Here is a 15,504-nt window from a genome sequence, read left to right as displayed (position 1 = left end):
TTGGCAACAGGTCTTGGTTCAACCACCAGCTGAGTCCTCAGTTCTATTAGGCCCTGCTCAAGTGGCTGTGGACTTCCAGAGAAGACATCCCCAAAATGTCACACAAAACCGGGGGGTGCCTCTTACACAGGCTCCCAGGGAAACCACGGTTTCCACCAGCGGCACCCACTCCCCCAGCACTGTGGTGCTGTCAGGACTGGTCCACTCTGACATGGAACTCCATATTCTGTCCCCAGGAAGTCATGCTCACAGGCACAGCTTTCCGGGAAGCCAGAGAGTGTTTCTTACTCTCTCCAGACCAACAGGGCTATCTGCTCTCTTTCAATGGACAGTGAATCAGTAATACACTCGGATGCAAGGAACAGAAAGCTCAAGGAATTGTAGTTTAAACACAAAAAGTTTCCTTTTTCTCACATAATAATAGGGAGGCAGAGGTGATCACATCGGCTCAGCTGTCTAACAAAGCTATCAGGGACCCAGGCACTTTGCCATCTGCCCACCCCTGCCTCCATGGCAAGTTGGCTTCTGTCCTCAGACCTGTTGGCCCCAAGTTGTGAGCTGACAGCAACAGCTGCACAATTAGCACCTATGTTCAGGCAGAAAAGGGCCAGCCATTTCTGACCCCTTTCATCAAGAAGCAAAACTTTTCCATAGGCCGGACACAGTGGCTCACGCCTGTAATCACAGCACTTTGGGAGGCCAAGGCGGCTGGATCACCTGAGGTAAAGAGTTCAAGACCAGGCTGGCCAACATGGTGAAATCCCCTCTCTTCTAGAAACACAAAACTTAGATGGGCTTGGTGGTGCCCGCCTGTAATCCCAGCTACTCAGGAGGCTGAGGCAAGAGAATCGCTTGAACCCAAGAGGCAGAGGTTGCAGTGAGCCGAGATCAAGCCATCGTACTACAGCCTTGGCAACAAGAGTGAAACTCCATCTCAAAAAACAAACAAACAAACAAACAAAAACTTTTCCATAAAGTCCCTGCAGACATCCCACAGGTCAAAACATCACATGGCTAGCCTATCTGAAGGGAGACTAGGAAATGAGTGTTTTGCTCTACCAGCCATTATAACAGACGGTGGCAAAGGAGAAGTAGTGTTAGACAATTCTACAGATGATTTTCTCTGAATGGGTCCTGTCCCTGCACACGTAACCTCTCCAAGAAACTGCCATTCCTCATTGATGATTTACCCTTTGGAGAACACCAAGAAGGCTTCTAGGCCGTCTCTCCCAGAGCAGGGAGAGGGAGAAAACAGGAGGGGCAGGGGCAGGGAATGCAGGGACAGGTGGTCCACTGTTTGGCAGTGCTTCCTGATCTTGGAGGCCATTGATGAATTTGGTAAAGTGTGGTCATAAAGGAGAGTAAAGAGGTGGAGAGAAAATGGTCTGCAAAAGAGGATAAGAAAACCGCATCTAGGGGGACCAGAGGGCAAAATGGAAAAGCAAGGGTCTCAGAAGTGAGAAGGACACAAGGGCTTTGTAAATTCCAGGAAAAGTGGGCCACACAGAGAGAAGCTCAGTGGGGGGAGGGGGAGCTTCCCTCACACTAAGGGGAAGCTCAGGGAGGGTGAAGCTCAGGGAAAGGGAAACCTAGCGAGGGGGAAGCTCAGGGACGGGGAAGCTCAGGGAGGGGGAAGTTCAGGGAGAGGAATGCTGAGTGAGGGCAATACGGAGTGAGGGGGATGTGCAGTGAGGGGGATGTTGAGTGAGGGGGATACCGAGTGAGGGCGATGCCAAGTGAGGGGGATACCGAGTGAGGGCGATGCCGAGTGAGGGGGATACCGAGTGAGGGCGATGCCGAGTGAGGGGGATACCGAGTGAGGGCGATGCCGAGTGAGGGGGATACCGAGTGAGGGCGATGCCGAGTGAGGGGGATACCGAGTGAGGGCGATGCCGAGTGAGGGGGATACCGAGTGAGGGCGATGCCGAGTGAGGGGGATACCGAGTGAGGGCGATGCCGAGTGAGGGGGATGCCAAGTGAGGGGGATGCGCAGTGAGGGAGATGCCCAGTGGCAGGCCAAGATGGGCGGATCACTTGAGTTCAGGAATTCAAGACTGGCCTGGCCAACATGGTGAAACCCCATCTCTACTAAAAATACAAAAAAAAAAAAAAAAATAGCCAGGCATGTTGGCACGTGCCAGTAGTCCCAGCTACTCAGAAGGCTGAAGCAGGAGAATCGAGGTGGAGGTTGTAGTGAGCCAAGATCGCTCACTGCACTCCAGCAAAAAACAAACAAAAAAATCCTCACCTGCCTACCCAACAGCCTTCACACCCACCCAAATCCTGACTCCCTGGAGGGAGCAGGAAGGAGTCCACCTCAGCCCTCTCTGGAGCTGCCATCAGGTTCCTCGGCGACCTGCCTTCCCTACCACACCCAGCTGGCCCTGGCTATGTCCTTCGCCCCCATGTGGAACACGGAGGTGGGGCTGGGACAACTGAGCCCGAGTTGGGACTGGAAGGTGGATGTCTCTTTTGGGGCAGACGGGGCCCCTGTCTCCCCTCTCCAGCCCAGGTAATCTGAGCCCAGCATTGTGTCCATCCTGGAACAGCTGACAAGGCTGTGGTCAGACAGCTGGTGGGGCTGGGCCGGGTTGGCTGGGCTGGCTGGGGTGGGAGTGTAGGCTGTTATATGACACCCAGAGCCCATCTCTCTCTGCCCCAGACCTTGGAGCTGTTGTCCCACCCGTCACTGCAGAGAGCTGAGGCGCCATGCATGGGGGCCAGGGGCCGCTGCTCCTCCTGCCGCTGCTGGCTGTCTGCCTGGGTGGGACACAAAGGAATCTCAGCCTAGGGAGTCCCAGAGCTGGGGTCCATGGCCTCAGGGGATGGAGAGCCTGAGGGCTATTGGGGCCTGCCCTGGATCCAGTTCCCTGAGTCTCCACTTCACACCCCCAGGGCCTCCCCAATCTTTCCGCCTCCGAGCTTCTGCTAGGCTCACGCCTGTCTATTGCAGGGGTCCAGGGCCAGAACCAGGAGGAGCGCCTGCTCGCAGACCTGATGCAAAACTATGACCCCAACCTGCGGCCTGCGGAACGAGACTCGGATGTGGTCAATGTCAGCCTGAAGCTAACCCTCACCAACCTCATCTCCTTGGTAAGCCGCAGGATGGTGGAGGGGTCAGTGTACCAGGCCCTGGGACCCGCTGGAGATAGCATGGGGTGACTCCAGCCACCAAGAGGTTGGAGGGCCCCACAGGGGACAGGCTGGGGTCTGGAACACCCCCGTGATTGTGGGGGGTGTACTGTCAAGAAGCTGGGGGATGCTTGGCCCCATCGGTGGCCTGTGGGGACTGGCACTGAAGTTGGGGTCTGAGCCCTCCATACTGCACCCTTGCACCCCTAGAACGAGCGAGAGGAAGCCCTCACCACCAACGTCTGGATAGAGATGGTAAGAGGCCACTCTGCTACCCTCCTTCCATCAGGGGCCCCACCTCACCACTCCAAGGCCTCCTGAGAGTTGCCTGCCCCCTTCCTGCCTCTTCTGTCCTCTTGGGCTGGATGCCCACTCCTAGGGGTGTGGTGCAGCAGAGGGCAGAGGCCTAGCAACTGCCCCTCCCCCTGCAGCAGTGGTGCGACTATCGCCTGCGCTGGGATCCGCGAGACTACGAAGGCCTGTGGGTGCTGAGGGTTCCGTCCACCATGGTGTGGCGGCCGGATATCGTGCTGGAGAACAAGTGAGGAGGGGGCGCAGGCAGGGGTGTGGGGGACAAAGAACACAGGGTCTGGGCCCAGCAGAACAAGGGGGCTCTGGGAAAAGAGAAAGATGAGCAGGGGGTGCAAGTCGGGCACCTGTGCGGCTAGGGAAGAAGTGGATGGAGCAGGTGCCAAGGGCAGGGCCCTGGGTATGGCCTCTGACCCCAGGGCCAGCAGACCAGACCCTACGCCAGGCTCCATCCCCTCTGGGCTGGGCCACCTGGTGGGCTGCTCCCTTCCCTGTAACATGGGGCCACTGACGGGTCCTACAGAAGCTGGTGGGAGTCAATAAGACAGGCATGAAAAGTGCATCACTTGGGGGCTGGCACATGGTGTGGGCTTAACACGTTAGTCACTATTATATTATTATTATTATTATTATTATTATTATTATTAAAACAAGAGAGAGAAAGAGAAGCAGAAATTAGGAGGTGGTGCCTGAGGAAGTCTGTCTGGGGCAGGGGTGGCAGGAGGATTGCTGGGGGGACCTAGTGGTCCGGGTGGGAAGCACTCAGGGCATGACAGGCTGGTAGGAACTTGTGTCCCCAGGCCCCTATCCACATGGGGCAGAGGGGCTGGTCTGGGGCTGGGGTGTCGGGGGCTGAGCCCACAGCCTCGTGGCCTGGCCTGTTCTGTGCACACAGCGTGGACGGTGTCTTCGAGGTGGCCCTCTACTGCAACGTGCTCGTGTCCCCTGACGGCTGTATCTACTGGCTGCCGCCTGCCATCTTCCGTTCCGCCTGCTCTATCTCAGTCACCTACTTCCCCTTCGACTGGCAGAACTGCTCCCTTATCTTCCAGTGAGGCCATTTATGGGGGAGGATTAAGAGAGCTGCTCTCAGAGGGCCCTGGGCAGGGGTGGGGCAAGGCCTGGGCAAGGCTTCTGGCCTTGGCTCCGGCAGCACCTAGAGGCCAAGGGCCTGGCTCCATCTCCCCTGGGCCTCTGTGCCCATCTCAGGCTAAGACGCCTGAAGGTGCCCGGGTTCTCCCTGCTAAGCCCGAGTCCCCTCACTCATCCTTCTTCACTGCCTCAGTTTCCTTGCCTGTGCCCCAAGGGGAGACATTCACACCTGGGGTGCGTGGGTGAGAAGGCACACATGCACACAACATGCATGTCTGCGCACACACGAAACCACTGCACAGTCCAGGCCCACAGGGAGGCGGGGCTGTTCTGTGAGAGAGGGGCCCTGGCAGGGAATCCAGCGGAAGCATATATGCAAGCAAGCCACCCCTGGGGGTCTCTGGGTCTGTTTCCTCAAACGTTAAGTGTGGGGAGAAGGGCCTGAGGGAGGGTTCTCCTGTATCTTAGAGTAGCAGTCTTTCCACAAGCAAACCTGGCAGGGAGACTCCCCTCGGTAGACACAAGGGTCGTCCTTAGCTAGGCATGTATATTCTACATTGCCATCACCAGCCCCTCCTGTCAGACAGCAGTGGGAGGGACAAACGCAGAGTGGCCCTGGGCCCATCAGCCAGGTGAGGGCCCTGCAGCCTCCTGGGCCTTCAGCTCAATCTTCCTGACCCCAAAGAGCCCTAGGTCCCCTGCTCTCCATCTCTCACCACTGGGGTTTTATGGAGAACTCAGAAGCATGGGGCTGCATCTTGCTGAAGCAAAGCTGCCCACACTTGTCCCCAGATGGTCATCCCCATGCAGTCATGGCAGGTCTATCCACTCACATTTAGCCTCTTTCCTCGGTGACTCCCAGGTCCCAGACTTACAGCACCAATGAGATTGATCTGCAGCTGAGTCAGGAAGACGGCCAGACCATCGAGTGGATTTTCATTGACCCTGAGGCCTTCACAGGTAACCCCCACCCAAGGACTCCCCAGGCAGCCTCATCCAGGGCTCCTGCTGGACCGAGCTGTGGTCAAGGCTGGACCAAGGTCAAATCCCTCCCATGTAACTCAAAATGAAAACTACAGCAAACCATAAAATATGTTTTTTAAAACGTCCAACAAAGCTCTGACTTTCCTCATGATAATGACTCCAATTTTAGAAGGAGAGGCTCAAGTATCCAATCTCCCACCCCACTTCTGTCCCGCAATGGTGCCTCCCCTGCTGGTGCTCCTTAGGACACATGCTGCCCTTGCAGCTGGGTCACTCAGGCTGCAGGGATCTGCCTAGCCCACACTTTCTGTGCCCACTCCTGCCTGCCTGCCTGCCCGCAGAGAATGGGGAGTGGGCCATCCAGCACCGACCAGCCAAGATGCTCCTGGACCCAGCGGCGCCAGCCCAGGAGGCAGGCCACCAGAAGGTGGTGTTCTACCTGCTCATCCAGCGCAAGCCCCTCTTCTACGTCATCAACATCATCGCCCCCTGCGTGCTCATCTCCTCCGTCGCCATCCTCATCTACTTCCTTCCTGCCAAGGGTACCTGGAGGCTATGGGAGAGAGCCGTCCAGTAGCACAGGGGATACCTGGGAGGCCGGGGCGGGCCCTGCCTGGGGCACAGAGTGGCATTACGACCCACGACAGACGCAGCGGGCTACTTCTGGGGTAAGGGGTTCCTCTGTGGGTGGGGGAGGTACGGACCTGCTCTGAGAGCCTCTCGGTCACGGGCAGCTGGGGGCCAGAAGTGTACCGTCGCCATCAACGTGCTCCTGGCCCAGACTGTCTTCCTTTTCCTTGTGGCCAAGAAGGTGCCCGAAACCTCCCAGGCGGTGCCACTCATCAGCAAGTAAGGCTGGTCTTCATGCCCACCCGCCTACCCCACTCTCCCTTCTTGGGAGCACAATGGCCCCCTGCATTGCCCTTTTGCCCTCCATCCACCCCACCATCCTCAATTCAGGAGGCCTGAGGGGGGCAGTCACTAAGGGTGGGGATAGCATCACAGTATGGGCTGCCAGCTCCTGCCCACCCCACCCTGATAGGTACCTGACCTTCCTCCTGGCGGTGACCATCCTCATTGTTGTGAATGCTGTGGTCGTGCTCAACGTGTCCTTGCGGTCCCCACACACACACTCCATGGCCCGAGGGGTCCGCAAGGCAAGGACCCTCCCTGCCCACTTCAACATCCTGCTGCCCACTCCCCTACGCCTCCCTCTCGCACGCCCCTGGCCATACTCCTCACCTGTGACATTCCACAGCACACCCATCCTGGGTGTATGGGCCAAAATCGAGTACAGTAATACAGTAACGAAATTGCTTCCTAGGTGCCAGGGATATTACAAATGTTAATGTATTTCATCTTCATAAAATCCATATCATCTCCAATTACAGATGAGGACATTGAGGCGCAGAGAGGTTAAGTAACTTGCCCAAGAAAGTGCACTATGAAGTCAAATAAGCAAGAGTCTGCCAGGGCAGTCTGATTTCAGTCTGTGATCTATAGCCCACCTGCAGCCTTCAGCTTGGGCCCTTGTTGCACATGCAGATTCCCAGGCCTTCCCCAGGCATTCTAGGCCAGAATAGCATGAGGGTTGGGGGCAGGAATCTGTGTTTGTAAAAAGTGCCCTGGTGATTCTGATGTGCACTGAAGTTTGGGGACCCAGGCTCATGTCCAGTACAGAGCTTTACCAAGGCCACGTCACTGCCCTGGTATGTGCCTAGCAGCACAAGCCCTTAACGCCAACTTCCTGCTTCTGCTCTGAAGCTCGGCCTGGCTGCCCTAGTGAAGCCACCCCCTCTCTAGGTGTTCCTGAGGCTCTTGCCCCAGCTGCTGAGGATGCACGTTCGCCCGCTGGCCCCGGCAGCTGTGCAGGACACGCAGCCCCGGCTACAGAATGGCTCCTTGGGATGGTCGATCACAACTGGGGAGGAGGTGGCCCTCTGCCTGCCTCGCAGTGAACTCCTCTTCCAGCAGTGGCAGCGGCAAGGGCTGGTGGCAGCAGCGCTGGAGAAGCTAGGTGAGACATAGCAGATGTGCCTGGGGACACTCCTCCCCTGGGACTCCAGATGGGGAGCCAGACACAGCAGATGAGTGCTGGAGAAGTGTCCAGGTCAGGGAGAGAGGAGCTGGGGTCCCTAAGGAGAGGCCATCTTCTCTGCCTGTTTCTCCTCCATTCTATTCCCAAACCTTATCCTTTCTCTTTATCAGAGAAAGGCCCGGAGTTAGAGCCGAACCAGTTCTGTGGCAGCCTGAAGCAGGCTGCCCCAGCCATCCAGGCCTGCGTGGAAGCCTGCAATCTCATTGCCCGTGCCCGGCACCAGCAGAGTCACTTTGACAATGTAAGCTGAGTCAGGGTGGGGTGGAGGTGGAGTGAGTACCTGGGCTTGGACCTGTGATGGAGACAGGATGAGTCAGGTGGCCAAGATAGGGCAGTGGGATGGAAAAAGAGGAGGTCGGGAGCAGTGGCTCACATCTGTAATCCCAGCACTTTGGGAGGCCGAGGCAGGTGGATTCACCTGATGTCAGGAGTTTGAGACCAGCCTGCCAACATGGCAAAATCCTATCTCTACCAAAAATTAGCTGGGCGTGGTGGTGGGCACCTGTATTCCCAGCTACTCAGGAGGCCGAGGCAGGAGAATTGCTTCAACCTGGGAGGTGGATGTTGCAGTGAGCCGAGCCAAGATCGCACCACTGCACTCTGTCCTGGGTGAAAGAGTGAGACGTGAGACTCTGTCTCAAAAAAGAAAGAAAGAAAGAAAAAGGAACAGGGGCAGCGGGGACATCTCAGGGCCAGGGGACCATGGAATTAGCCACCAGTTGGGACCTGGACATAGGTAAAAAGGGCCCCAAGAAATGGAGACATGGGCCTGCTGGAAGCCCAAGGATGAGAACGGGACCCAGGGAAGAACTGGTGCCGCCGCAGGCCATCTGACATCTGACTCCCACCCTCAGGGGAATGAGGAGTGGTTCCTGGTGGGCCGAGTGCTGGACCGTGTCTGCTTCCTGGCCATGCTCTCGCTCTTCGTCTGTGGCACGGCTGGCATCTTCCTCATGGCCCACTACAACCGGGTGCCAGCACTGCCATTCCCTGGAGATCCACGCCCCTACCTGCCCTCACCAGACTGAGCCAACCAACCACTGCGGGGCATGTGGGAGTCACACACGTGGGTCACACTGAGTCTTATCAGCCACGTTCTCCTACTGAGGTCCTAAGTGTACTCTTTGGGAAGTGCCCTTCAGGGCTGTATGAGCCAAACAGCCCTGAGAAAAGCTGGGGAAAGAGTCTGAGCTGGCGTCCGGGAGTGGTTGGGGGTGGGCTGTGGTTAGTGTGCTGCTGCGGTCAGCATGCATGCGGGACTGGCTAGCTTGTCCTGGCACCAGCCACTCCTCCACTCAGCGCACTCCCCTCACTTAGGCCAAGCATTATTCATTCCCATCAATCTGAAGCCCAAAGGACTGTTTTGTGTAATACCTTCGGGCTTGGGACTGGCTCCCCTTTTACAAGTTCTCCCTGAAAGAGGGCAGTCAAGAGAGGTGTGAAGAGTAGCAGCCAATGCTCTCTCCAAAGCAGGGCAGCAGCCCATGCCAGCTGGCATCTCCCCACTGTGCCTTCTGGGTACAATAAACAACCAATTCTCAAAAGCCCCAGCGGCCTTTCCATTCATGTGCATTTTTCTACCACTGACCACAAGACGATTTCCTGAGTTTTGTAATCCTTTTTTTTTAGTTTTTGATGTGTTGTTGTTGCTTTTAGTTTTGAGACAGAGCCTCACTCTTGTCATGCAAGCTGGAGTAGAGTGGCATGATCACAGCTCACTGCAGCCTCAATTTCCAGGGCTCAAGCGATCTTCCTGCCTCAGTCTCCCAAGTAGCTGGCACCACAGGCATGCACCACTACACCCAGCTACTTTTAAATTTTTAGTACAGATGAGGTTTTGCTATGTTGCCTAGGTTGGTCTTGAACTCCTGAGCTCAAGTGATCCTCCCACTTGAGCCTTGGGATTACAGGCACAAGCCACTGTACCTGGCTTCCTTCTTTTTTTTTTTGAGATGGAGTCTTGCTCTGTCCTCCAGGCTGGAGTGCAGTGGCACAATCTCGGCTCACTGCAACTTCTGCCTCCTGGGTTCAAGCGATTCTCCTGCCTCAGCCTCCTGAGTAGCTGGAATTACAGGTGCACACCACCATGCCCAGCTAATTTTTTTGTGTGTGTGTGTTTTTAGTAGAAATGGGGTTTCACCATGTTGGCCAGGCTGGTCTCGAACTCCTGACCTTGTGATCCGCCCACCTCAGCCTCCCAAAAAGTGCTGGGATTACAGGCATGAGCCACCACGCCAGGTCACCTGGCCTTCATTTTAATTAAGAGCTCCTCACAGCAGTATGGACAAGCAAGAGTCATTATTCCCCATGTTATATACGCAAATTGAGCCTAGAGTTAAGATGGACTCCACACAACACTGGTGGCTAAACAAGGTTTGAAGTCCAGAATTCCTGACTCTGACCCAATCTGACATTCTAAGATTCTATGGCCTGAAAAACAGGCCCTTCTTCCCAAAGGATGGTTGAGACAAGGAAGAGCTAGGCAAGAGGAGTCTGGAGTTAACAGAAAGCCACTAAGCTCTTCATTCCAGGAGAAGACTTTGGCCTCCTTTGACCACACTCATCAGGTAGTAAGGCAATAAGCTGGGGTCTTCCTGTGGGAGAGGCAAGGTCCTGCTCTAAGATTAGAGCTGGCACAAGAGTTTGGCTGGGGCCGGGCGCGGTGGCTCAAGCCTGTAATCCCAGCACTTTGGGAGGCCGAGGCGGGCGGATCACGAGGTCAGGAGATCGAGACCATCCTGGCTAACACGGTGAAACCCCGTCTCTACTAAAAAAAATACAAAAAACTAGCCGGGCGAGGTGGCGGGCGCCTGTAGTCCCAGCTACTCGGGAGGCTGAGGCAGGAGAATGGCGTAAACCCGGGAGGCGGAGTTTGCAGTGAGCTGAGATCTGGCCACTGCACTCCAGCCTGGGTGACAGAGCGAGACTCCTTCTAAAAAAAAAAAAAAAAAAAAAAAAAAAAAAAGAGTTTGGCTGGTAACCAGGGGACACCCTTAGGCAAGTCACCTATGCTCCCTGAGCCTGTTCCCTCATCGGTAAATAAGGTGCAAAAAATAATCCATTCCTGGCCAGGTGTGGTGGCTCACACCTGTAATCCCAGCACCTTGGGAGGACAAGGTGGTGGACTGCTTGAGCTCAGGAGCCCAGGAACCCAGGAACCCAGCCTGGGCAACATGGGGACACCCGGTCTCTACCAAAAAATACAAACTTAGCTGGGCGTGGTGATGCATACCTGTAGTCCCAGTTACTCGGGAGGCTGAGGTGGGGGGGATCGCTTAAGCCCAGGAGGTCTAGGCTGCAGTGAGCTATGATCATGTGACTGCACTCCAGCCTGAGGACACAGTAAGAGCCTGTCTCAAAAAAAAAAAAAAATTAGAAAACTTAAAAAAAAGTGAAAGTGCCACATAAAGGCTTGACAAAAGGATATGATCGCAGGAGGGGACCTTGAAAATATGCCCTCCCTCCAAGCACAGGATTGCTGTCTTTGGGGTTCAATCACGGCAGCAAGTTCATTTTATTTACTCCAGTGTGTGTCTGTGCTTGTGCATGAGCAGTGTGTTTGAAGCAAGAGCAGAGTCAGAGCCCTAGAGTCCTAGAGGAGTTAGGGAGAGTGGGGGAGAACTTTGATCAGGGAGGGAATCAGGAGGGAATCTGGGGGAGAACTTTGATCAGGGAGAGAACTTTGATCAGTGGGGTCATTTCAGCTTCCCATAAGCCCCTTACTAGCTGTGTATCTGGCACAAGTCTCTCAACCTCTCTGAAAGCCTCAGAAGGCAGAGGATTAGCTCCTTGTACACAGTAAGCACTCAAATTGGCTGCCATTACTATAGGTTACTGTCTCATGGGATCCATACAGTAACCTAAGGAGGTAGGAAGACGTATACCTCAAAGATATTCCAGGTTCAGTTCCAGACCAACACAAGAAAGCAAGTCACATGAATGTTTTTGGTTTCCCAATGCACATAAAAGTTATGTTTACACTATACTGTAGACTAGCAAGAGTGCAATAGCATTGTCTAGTAAAACAATATACATACCTAAATTTAAAAATACTTTATTGCTAAAAATGCTAATGATCAATCTGAGCCTTCGGTGAGTCGTACTCTTTTTGCTGGTGGAGGGTCTTGCCTCGAGGTTGATGGCTGCTGACTGGTCAGGGTGGTGGCTGCTGAAGGTTGGGGTGGCTGTGGCAATTTCTTAAAATAAGACATCAGTGAAGTTTGTCTCATCAATTGACTCTTCCTTTCATGAAAGATTTCTCTGTAGCATGCGATGCTGTTTGATAGCATTTTGCCCACAGTAGAACTTCTTTCAAAATTGGAGTCAATCCTCTCAAACCCTGCTGCTGCTTTGTCAACTAAGTTTATGTAATATTCTAAATCCTTTGTTGTCATTCCAACAATGTTCACAGCATCTTCATCAGGGGTAGATTCCATCTCAAGAAACCACTTTCTTTGCGCATCCATAAGAAACAGCTCCTTATCTGTTAAAGTTTTATCATGAGATTGCAGCAATTCAGTTACGTCTTTAGGCTCTACTTCTAATTCTAGTTCTCTTGCTATTTCCACCACATCTGCAGTTACTTCCTCCACTGAAGTCTTGAACCCATCACAGTCATCAGTGAGGGTGGGAATCAACTTCTTCCAAACTCCTGTTAATGTTGACATTTTTACCTCCTCCCATGAATCACGAATGTTTTTAATGGCATCTAAAATGGTGAATCCTTTCCAGAAGGTTTTCAATTTGCTTTGCCCAGATCCATCAGAGACATCTCTATCCACGGCAGCTAGAGCTTTATGAAACGTATTTCTCAAATAATAAGACTTGAAGGTCGAAATTACTCCTTGATCCATGGGCTGCAGAATGGATGTTGTGTTAGCAGGCATGAAAACAACATTAATCTCCTTGTATATCTCCATCAGAGCTCTTGGATGACTAGGGGCATTGTCAATGAGCAATAATATTTTGAAAGGAATCTTCTTTTCTGAGCAGTAGGTCTCAACAGTGGGTTTAAAATATTCAGTAAACCACACTGTAAACAGATGTGCTGTCATCCGGGCTTTGCTGTTCCATTTATATAGCACAGGCAGAGTAGGTTTAGTATAATTTTTAAGGGCCCTAGGATTTTCAGAATGGTAAATAAGCATTGGTTTCAACTTAAAGTCACCAGCTGCATTAGCCCCTAACAAGAGAGTCAGCCTGTCCTTTGAAGCTTTGAAGCCAGGCACTGACTTCTCCTCTCTAGCTATGAAAGTCCTAGATGGCATCTTCTTCCAATAGAAGGCTGTTTCATGTACATTGAAAATCTGTTGTTTAGTGTAGCCACCTTCATCAATGATCTTAGCTAAAGCTTCTGGATAACTTGCTGCAGCTTCTACATCAGCACTAGCTGCTTCACCCTGTGCTTTTATGTTGTGGAAACGGCTTCTTTCCTTAAACCTCATGAACCAACCTCTGCTAGCTTCAAACTTTTCTTCTGTGGCTTCCACACCTCTCTCAGCTTTCATAGAGTTGAAGAGAGTTAGGGCCTTGTTCTGGATTAGGCTTTGGCTTAAGGGAATGTTGTGGCTGGTCTGATCTTCTATCCAGACCACTAAAACTTTCTCCATATCAGCAATAAGGCTGTTTCGCTTTCTTATCATTCGTGTGTTCATTGGAGTAGCACTTTTAACTTCCTTCAAGAACTTTTCCTTTGCATTTACAACTTGGCTAACTGTTTGCCGCAGGAGGCCTAGCCTTCGGCCTATCTCGGCTTTTGACATACCTTCCTCACTGAGTTTAATCATTTCTAGTTTTTGATTTAAAGTGAGAGACGTGCGACTCTTCCTTTCACTTGAGCACTTAGAGGCCATTGCAGAGTTATTAATTTGCCTAATCTCAATATTGTTGTGTCTCAGGGAATAGAGAGGCCCAAGAAGAGGGAGAAAGATGGGGAACAATCTGTGGGTGGAGCAGTCAGAACACACACAACATTAAGTTCACGGTCTTATAAAAGACGCTGTATGTGGCACCCCAAAACAATGACAACAGCAACATCAAAGATCACTGATCATAGATCACCATAACAGACACAGAAATCATGAAAAGTTTGAAATATTTTGAGAATTACCAAAATGTAACACAGACACGAAGTGAACACATGCTGTTGGAAAAATGGCGCTAATACAATTGCTGGACTCAGGGCTGCCACAAACCCTCAATTTGTTTTTAGAAAGTCCTATCTGCGAAGCGCAATAAAACGAGGTATGCCGTAGTATAGTGGCGCTGCCGCCAAAGGAAAGCCTCCGGAAGGTTAAGAGAGATACTGGAGAGGGCGTCCCGCACTGGAGGAGGAGGAGGGTTTTTACCAAGCAGCGAGTCCAGAGCCCGCGCTGTCAACGACGCAGTGCTGCCTTTTTTCGGAGGCGCTGCGGGAGGGCGCCTGGACACGCTCCCTTAGGAGAGCGGGCGGGTCACAGGACCTGGACGCCGACAAAGCTGAGGCCTGAAGCCAGCTCCGCCGCTGAGGCCAACCCTCTGCGCAGCCGCCCTGGGCTGGCGTCCCGAGATAGCCGCCCCCAAACCGGGCCTGCGCGTGGACGTTCCGCTGTGCCCCGCGCAAAACCGGAAGTACCCGGGCCTAAGGCTGAGGGACCCGGTGGAGCGGAAGTCACTCCCTGAGGCAGTGGCGACAGCCGCGGCGAGAGGATGAACAACAAGTTCGACGCGTGAGTGGCTCGTGGCCGCCCCCGGGGCCCCTTCCCCCAACAGTTCCCCCGCGCCCGCCCCCACTGGGGCTGGGGCGGCGCAAACCCTGCGGCCCCGGCTTCCCTGCCGGGATCAGGCTGCGGCTGGACCTGGCCTGGGCTGGCGGGGAGGAGGGGGCTGGGGAGCGATGGATCCCGGGGTCCCGGAGACCCCAGGGCCGTCCGAACCGAGGGCGAAGAGCTGAGCCCGGGGGAGGGGTGGCTGTGCCGCCCGGTAGGGGGAGATTTTCGGACGCCCCGCCCCGGTGGATGCGGATTGCAGACGACGTGGAGGGGTGGGGACCTCGGCGGTTTGGGTGTTTCCGCAGTCTGGCCGCGCTGTCTCTGAATCCAGCTTTCCCCACACACTCCCTCTCCCCTCTGAGCCTCAGTTTTCTCATCTGCAGAGTGGGGACGGTAACACCCTTTGTCTTAGAGTTTGGAGGATGCAATGAGGTAACGTGGCGGCTGCCCTCCACACGGTGGAAGGCTGGCTTAGGAATTAGCACCTTCCTGAGACTCTTCCTACTTTCTTTCTCCTCCCACTCCCGTTCCCGTCTTCCAACACACTCGCCAAGACTTGGTTATTCTTGTCGCCCTCTCTTGCCCGCTCCGGTTTCTAGTTTCAGTTTGGAGGTACAGAGGGAAAATGCAGAAGTATTTTTACTTTTCTCCCTCCAAGGACTATATCTTGAGGTAGAATATGTTCCTACCTCTGTTCTAGTAGTCTAGTAAATCTGTCTCTTCATCTGAAAGCCTGGATTTCTAGTCCCAGATTCACCACTTACCAGCTGTTTGACTGTAGAAAAGTTACCCAGTCTCTGAGCCATTGTTGCTCAAACCACGTTAGTGGTTAGTACCCTGCTGCCACAGCGGGGTGTGATAAGGGTCAAATCATACTCAGCAATGCTTAAAGATACTTGTGAACATTGCTAACTACTGAGATATAAACGTAAAGTGGAATTACTATTAGTTGAGGTTGTGACCTTGTGCTTTTGATGGGAAATTAGGGTTTTTCCAATGCAGAGAGTACTGTGCAAATTCAAGGAATACTGGATTTCCAACACTCCAGGCAGGTAGGTCTTCAGGCATGTTTGCTGGTTGCTGAGAGGTCTCTGCTACTTGAGAAAGTCTTTGCCCGACCTCTTCTCTATCCTTCTGTTT

The 15,504-nt window shown here is 53.5% G+C and overlaps 3 protein-coding genes across 6 annotated transcripts in view; 2 read left to right on the top strand and 1 right to left on the bottom strand.

Moving 5' to 3' along the window:
- Positions 1-2,709: 2,709 nt before the first annotated feature.
- On the top strand, positions 2,710-8,699 carry CHRNG (cholinergic receptor nicotinic gamma subunit). 2 transcript variants are annotated; one of them, XM_010354557.2, is made up of 12 exons: positions 2,710-2,764; positions 2,954-3,093; positions 3,343-3,387; positions 3,564-3,673; positions 4,337-4,492; positions 5,396-5,493; positions 5,859-6,059; positions 6,252-6,366; positions 6,560-6,674; positions 7,321-7,534; positions 7,726-7,856; positions 8,470-8,699. In XM_010354557.2, the coding sequence occupies exons 1-12, from the start codon at positions 2,710-2,712 to the stop codon at positions 8,641-8,643; spliced, it is 1,554 nt and encodes a 517-aa protein (XP_010352859.1). In that variant the 3' UTR covers positions 8,644-8,699. The 2 variants fall into 2 exon arrangements, with proteins under 2 accessions (XP_010352859.1, XP_010352860.1); XM_010354558.2 differs by lacking the exon at positions 4,337-4,492.
- Positions 8,700-11,555: 2,856 nt separating this feature from the next.
- TIGD1 (tigger transposable element derived 1) lies at positions 11,556-14,162 on the bottom strand. Its single transcript, XM_010354556.2, has one exon. It carries the CDS (start codon positions 13,465-13,467, stop codon positions 11,692-11,694), a length of 1,776 nt encoding a protein of 591 aa, XP_010352858.2. The 5' UTR covers positions 13,468-14,162; the 3' UTR covers positions 11,556-11,691.
- A 5-nt stretch (positions 14,163-14,167) lies between these two features.
- EIF4E2 (eukaryotic translation initiation factor 4E family member 2) overlaps positions 14,168-15,504 on the top strand; it is a 32,498-nt gene continuing 31,161 nt past the window's right edge. For all 3 annotated transcript variants that reach the window (XM_010354554.2, XM_010354555.2, XM_010354553.2), the window contains exon 1: positions 14,168-14,322. In XM_010354554.2, coding sequence (XP_010352856.1) covers positions 14,303-14,322 — 20 coding nt within the window. In that variant the 5' untranslated portion in view covers positions 14,168-14,302. The remainder of the gene's footprint in view (positions 14,323-15,504) is intronic.

The sequence above is a fragment of the Rhinopithecus roxellana genome, chromosome 14 (assembly GCF_007565055.1).
Source record: "Rhinopithecus roxellana isolate Shanxi Qingling chromosome 14, ASM756505v1, whole genome shotgun sequence".
NCBI classification, from domain to species: domain Eukaryota; kingdom Metazoa; phylum Chordata; class Mammalia; order Primates; family Cercopithecidae; genus Rhinopithecus; species Rhinopithecus roxellana.
Note: the sequence above shows the minus strand (reverse complement) of the source record. Positions and strands in the feature narration are given on the sequence as shown.

Bases quoted from the DNA above. Each gene is read 5' to 3' on its own strand.
- CHRNG (XM_010354557.2), top strand. From the start codon at position 2,710: ATGCATGGGGGCCAGGGGCCGCTGCTCCTCCTGCCGCTGCTGGCTGTC. The intron at 3,388-3,563 runs GTAAGAGGCCAC...CTCCCCCTGCAG, and splicing joins CCAACGTCTGGATAGAGATG to CAGTGGTGCGACTATCGCCT. The intron at 6,675-7,320 runs GCAAGGACCCTC...CCCCCTCTCTAG, and splicing joins TGGCCCGAGGGGTCCGCAAG to GTGTTCCTGAGGCTCTTGCC.
- TIGD1 (XM_010354556.2), bottom strand. From the start codon at position 13,467: ATGGCCTCTAAGTGCTCAAGTGAAAGGAAGAGTCGCACGTCTCTCACT.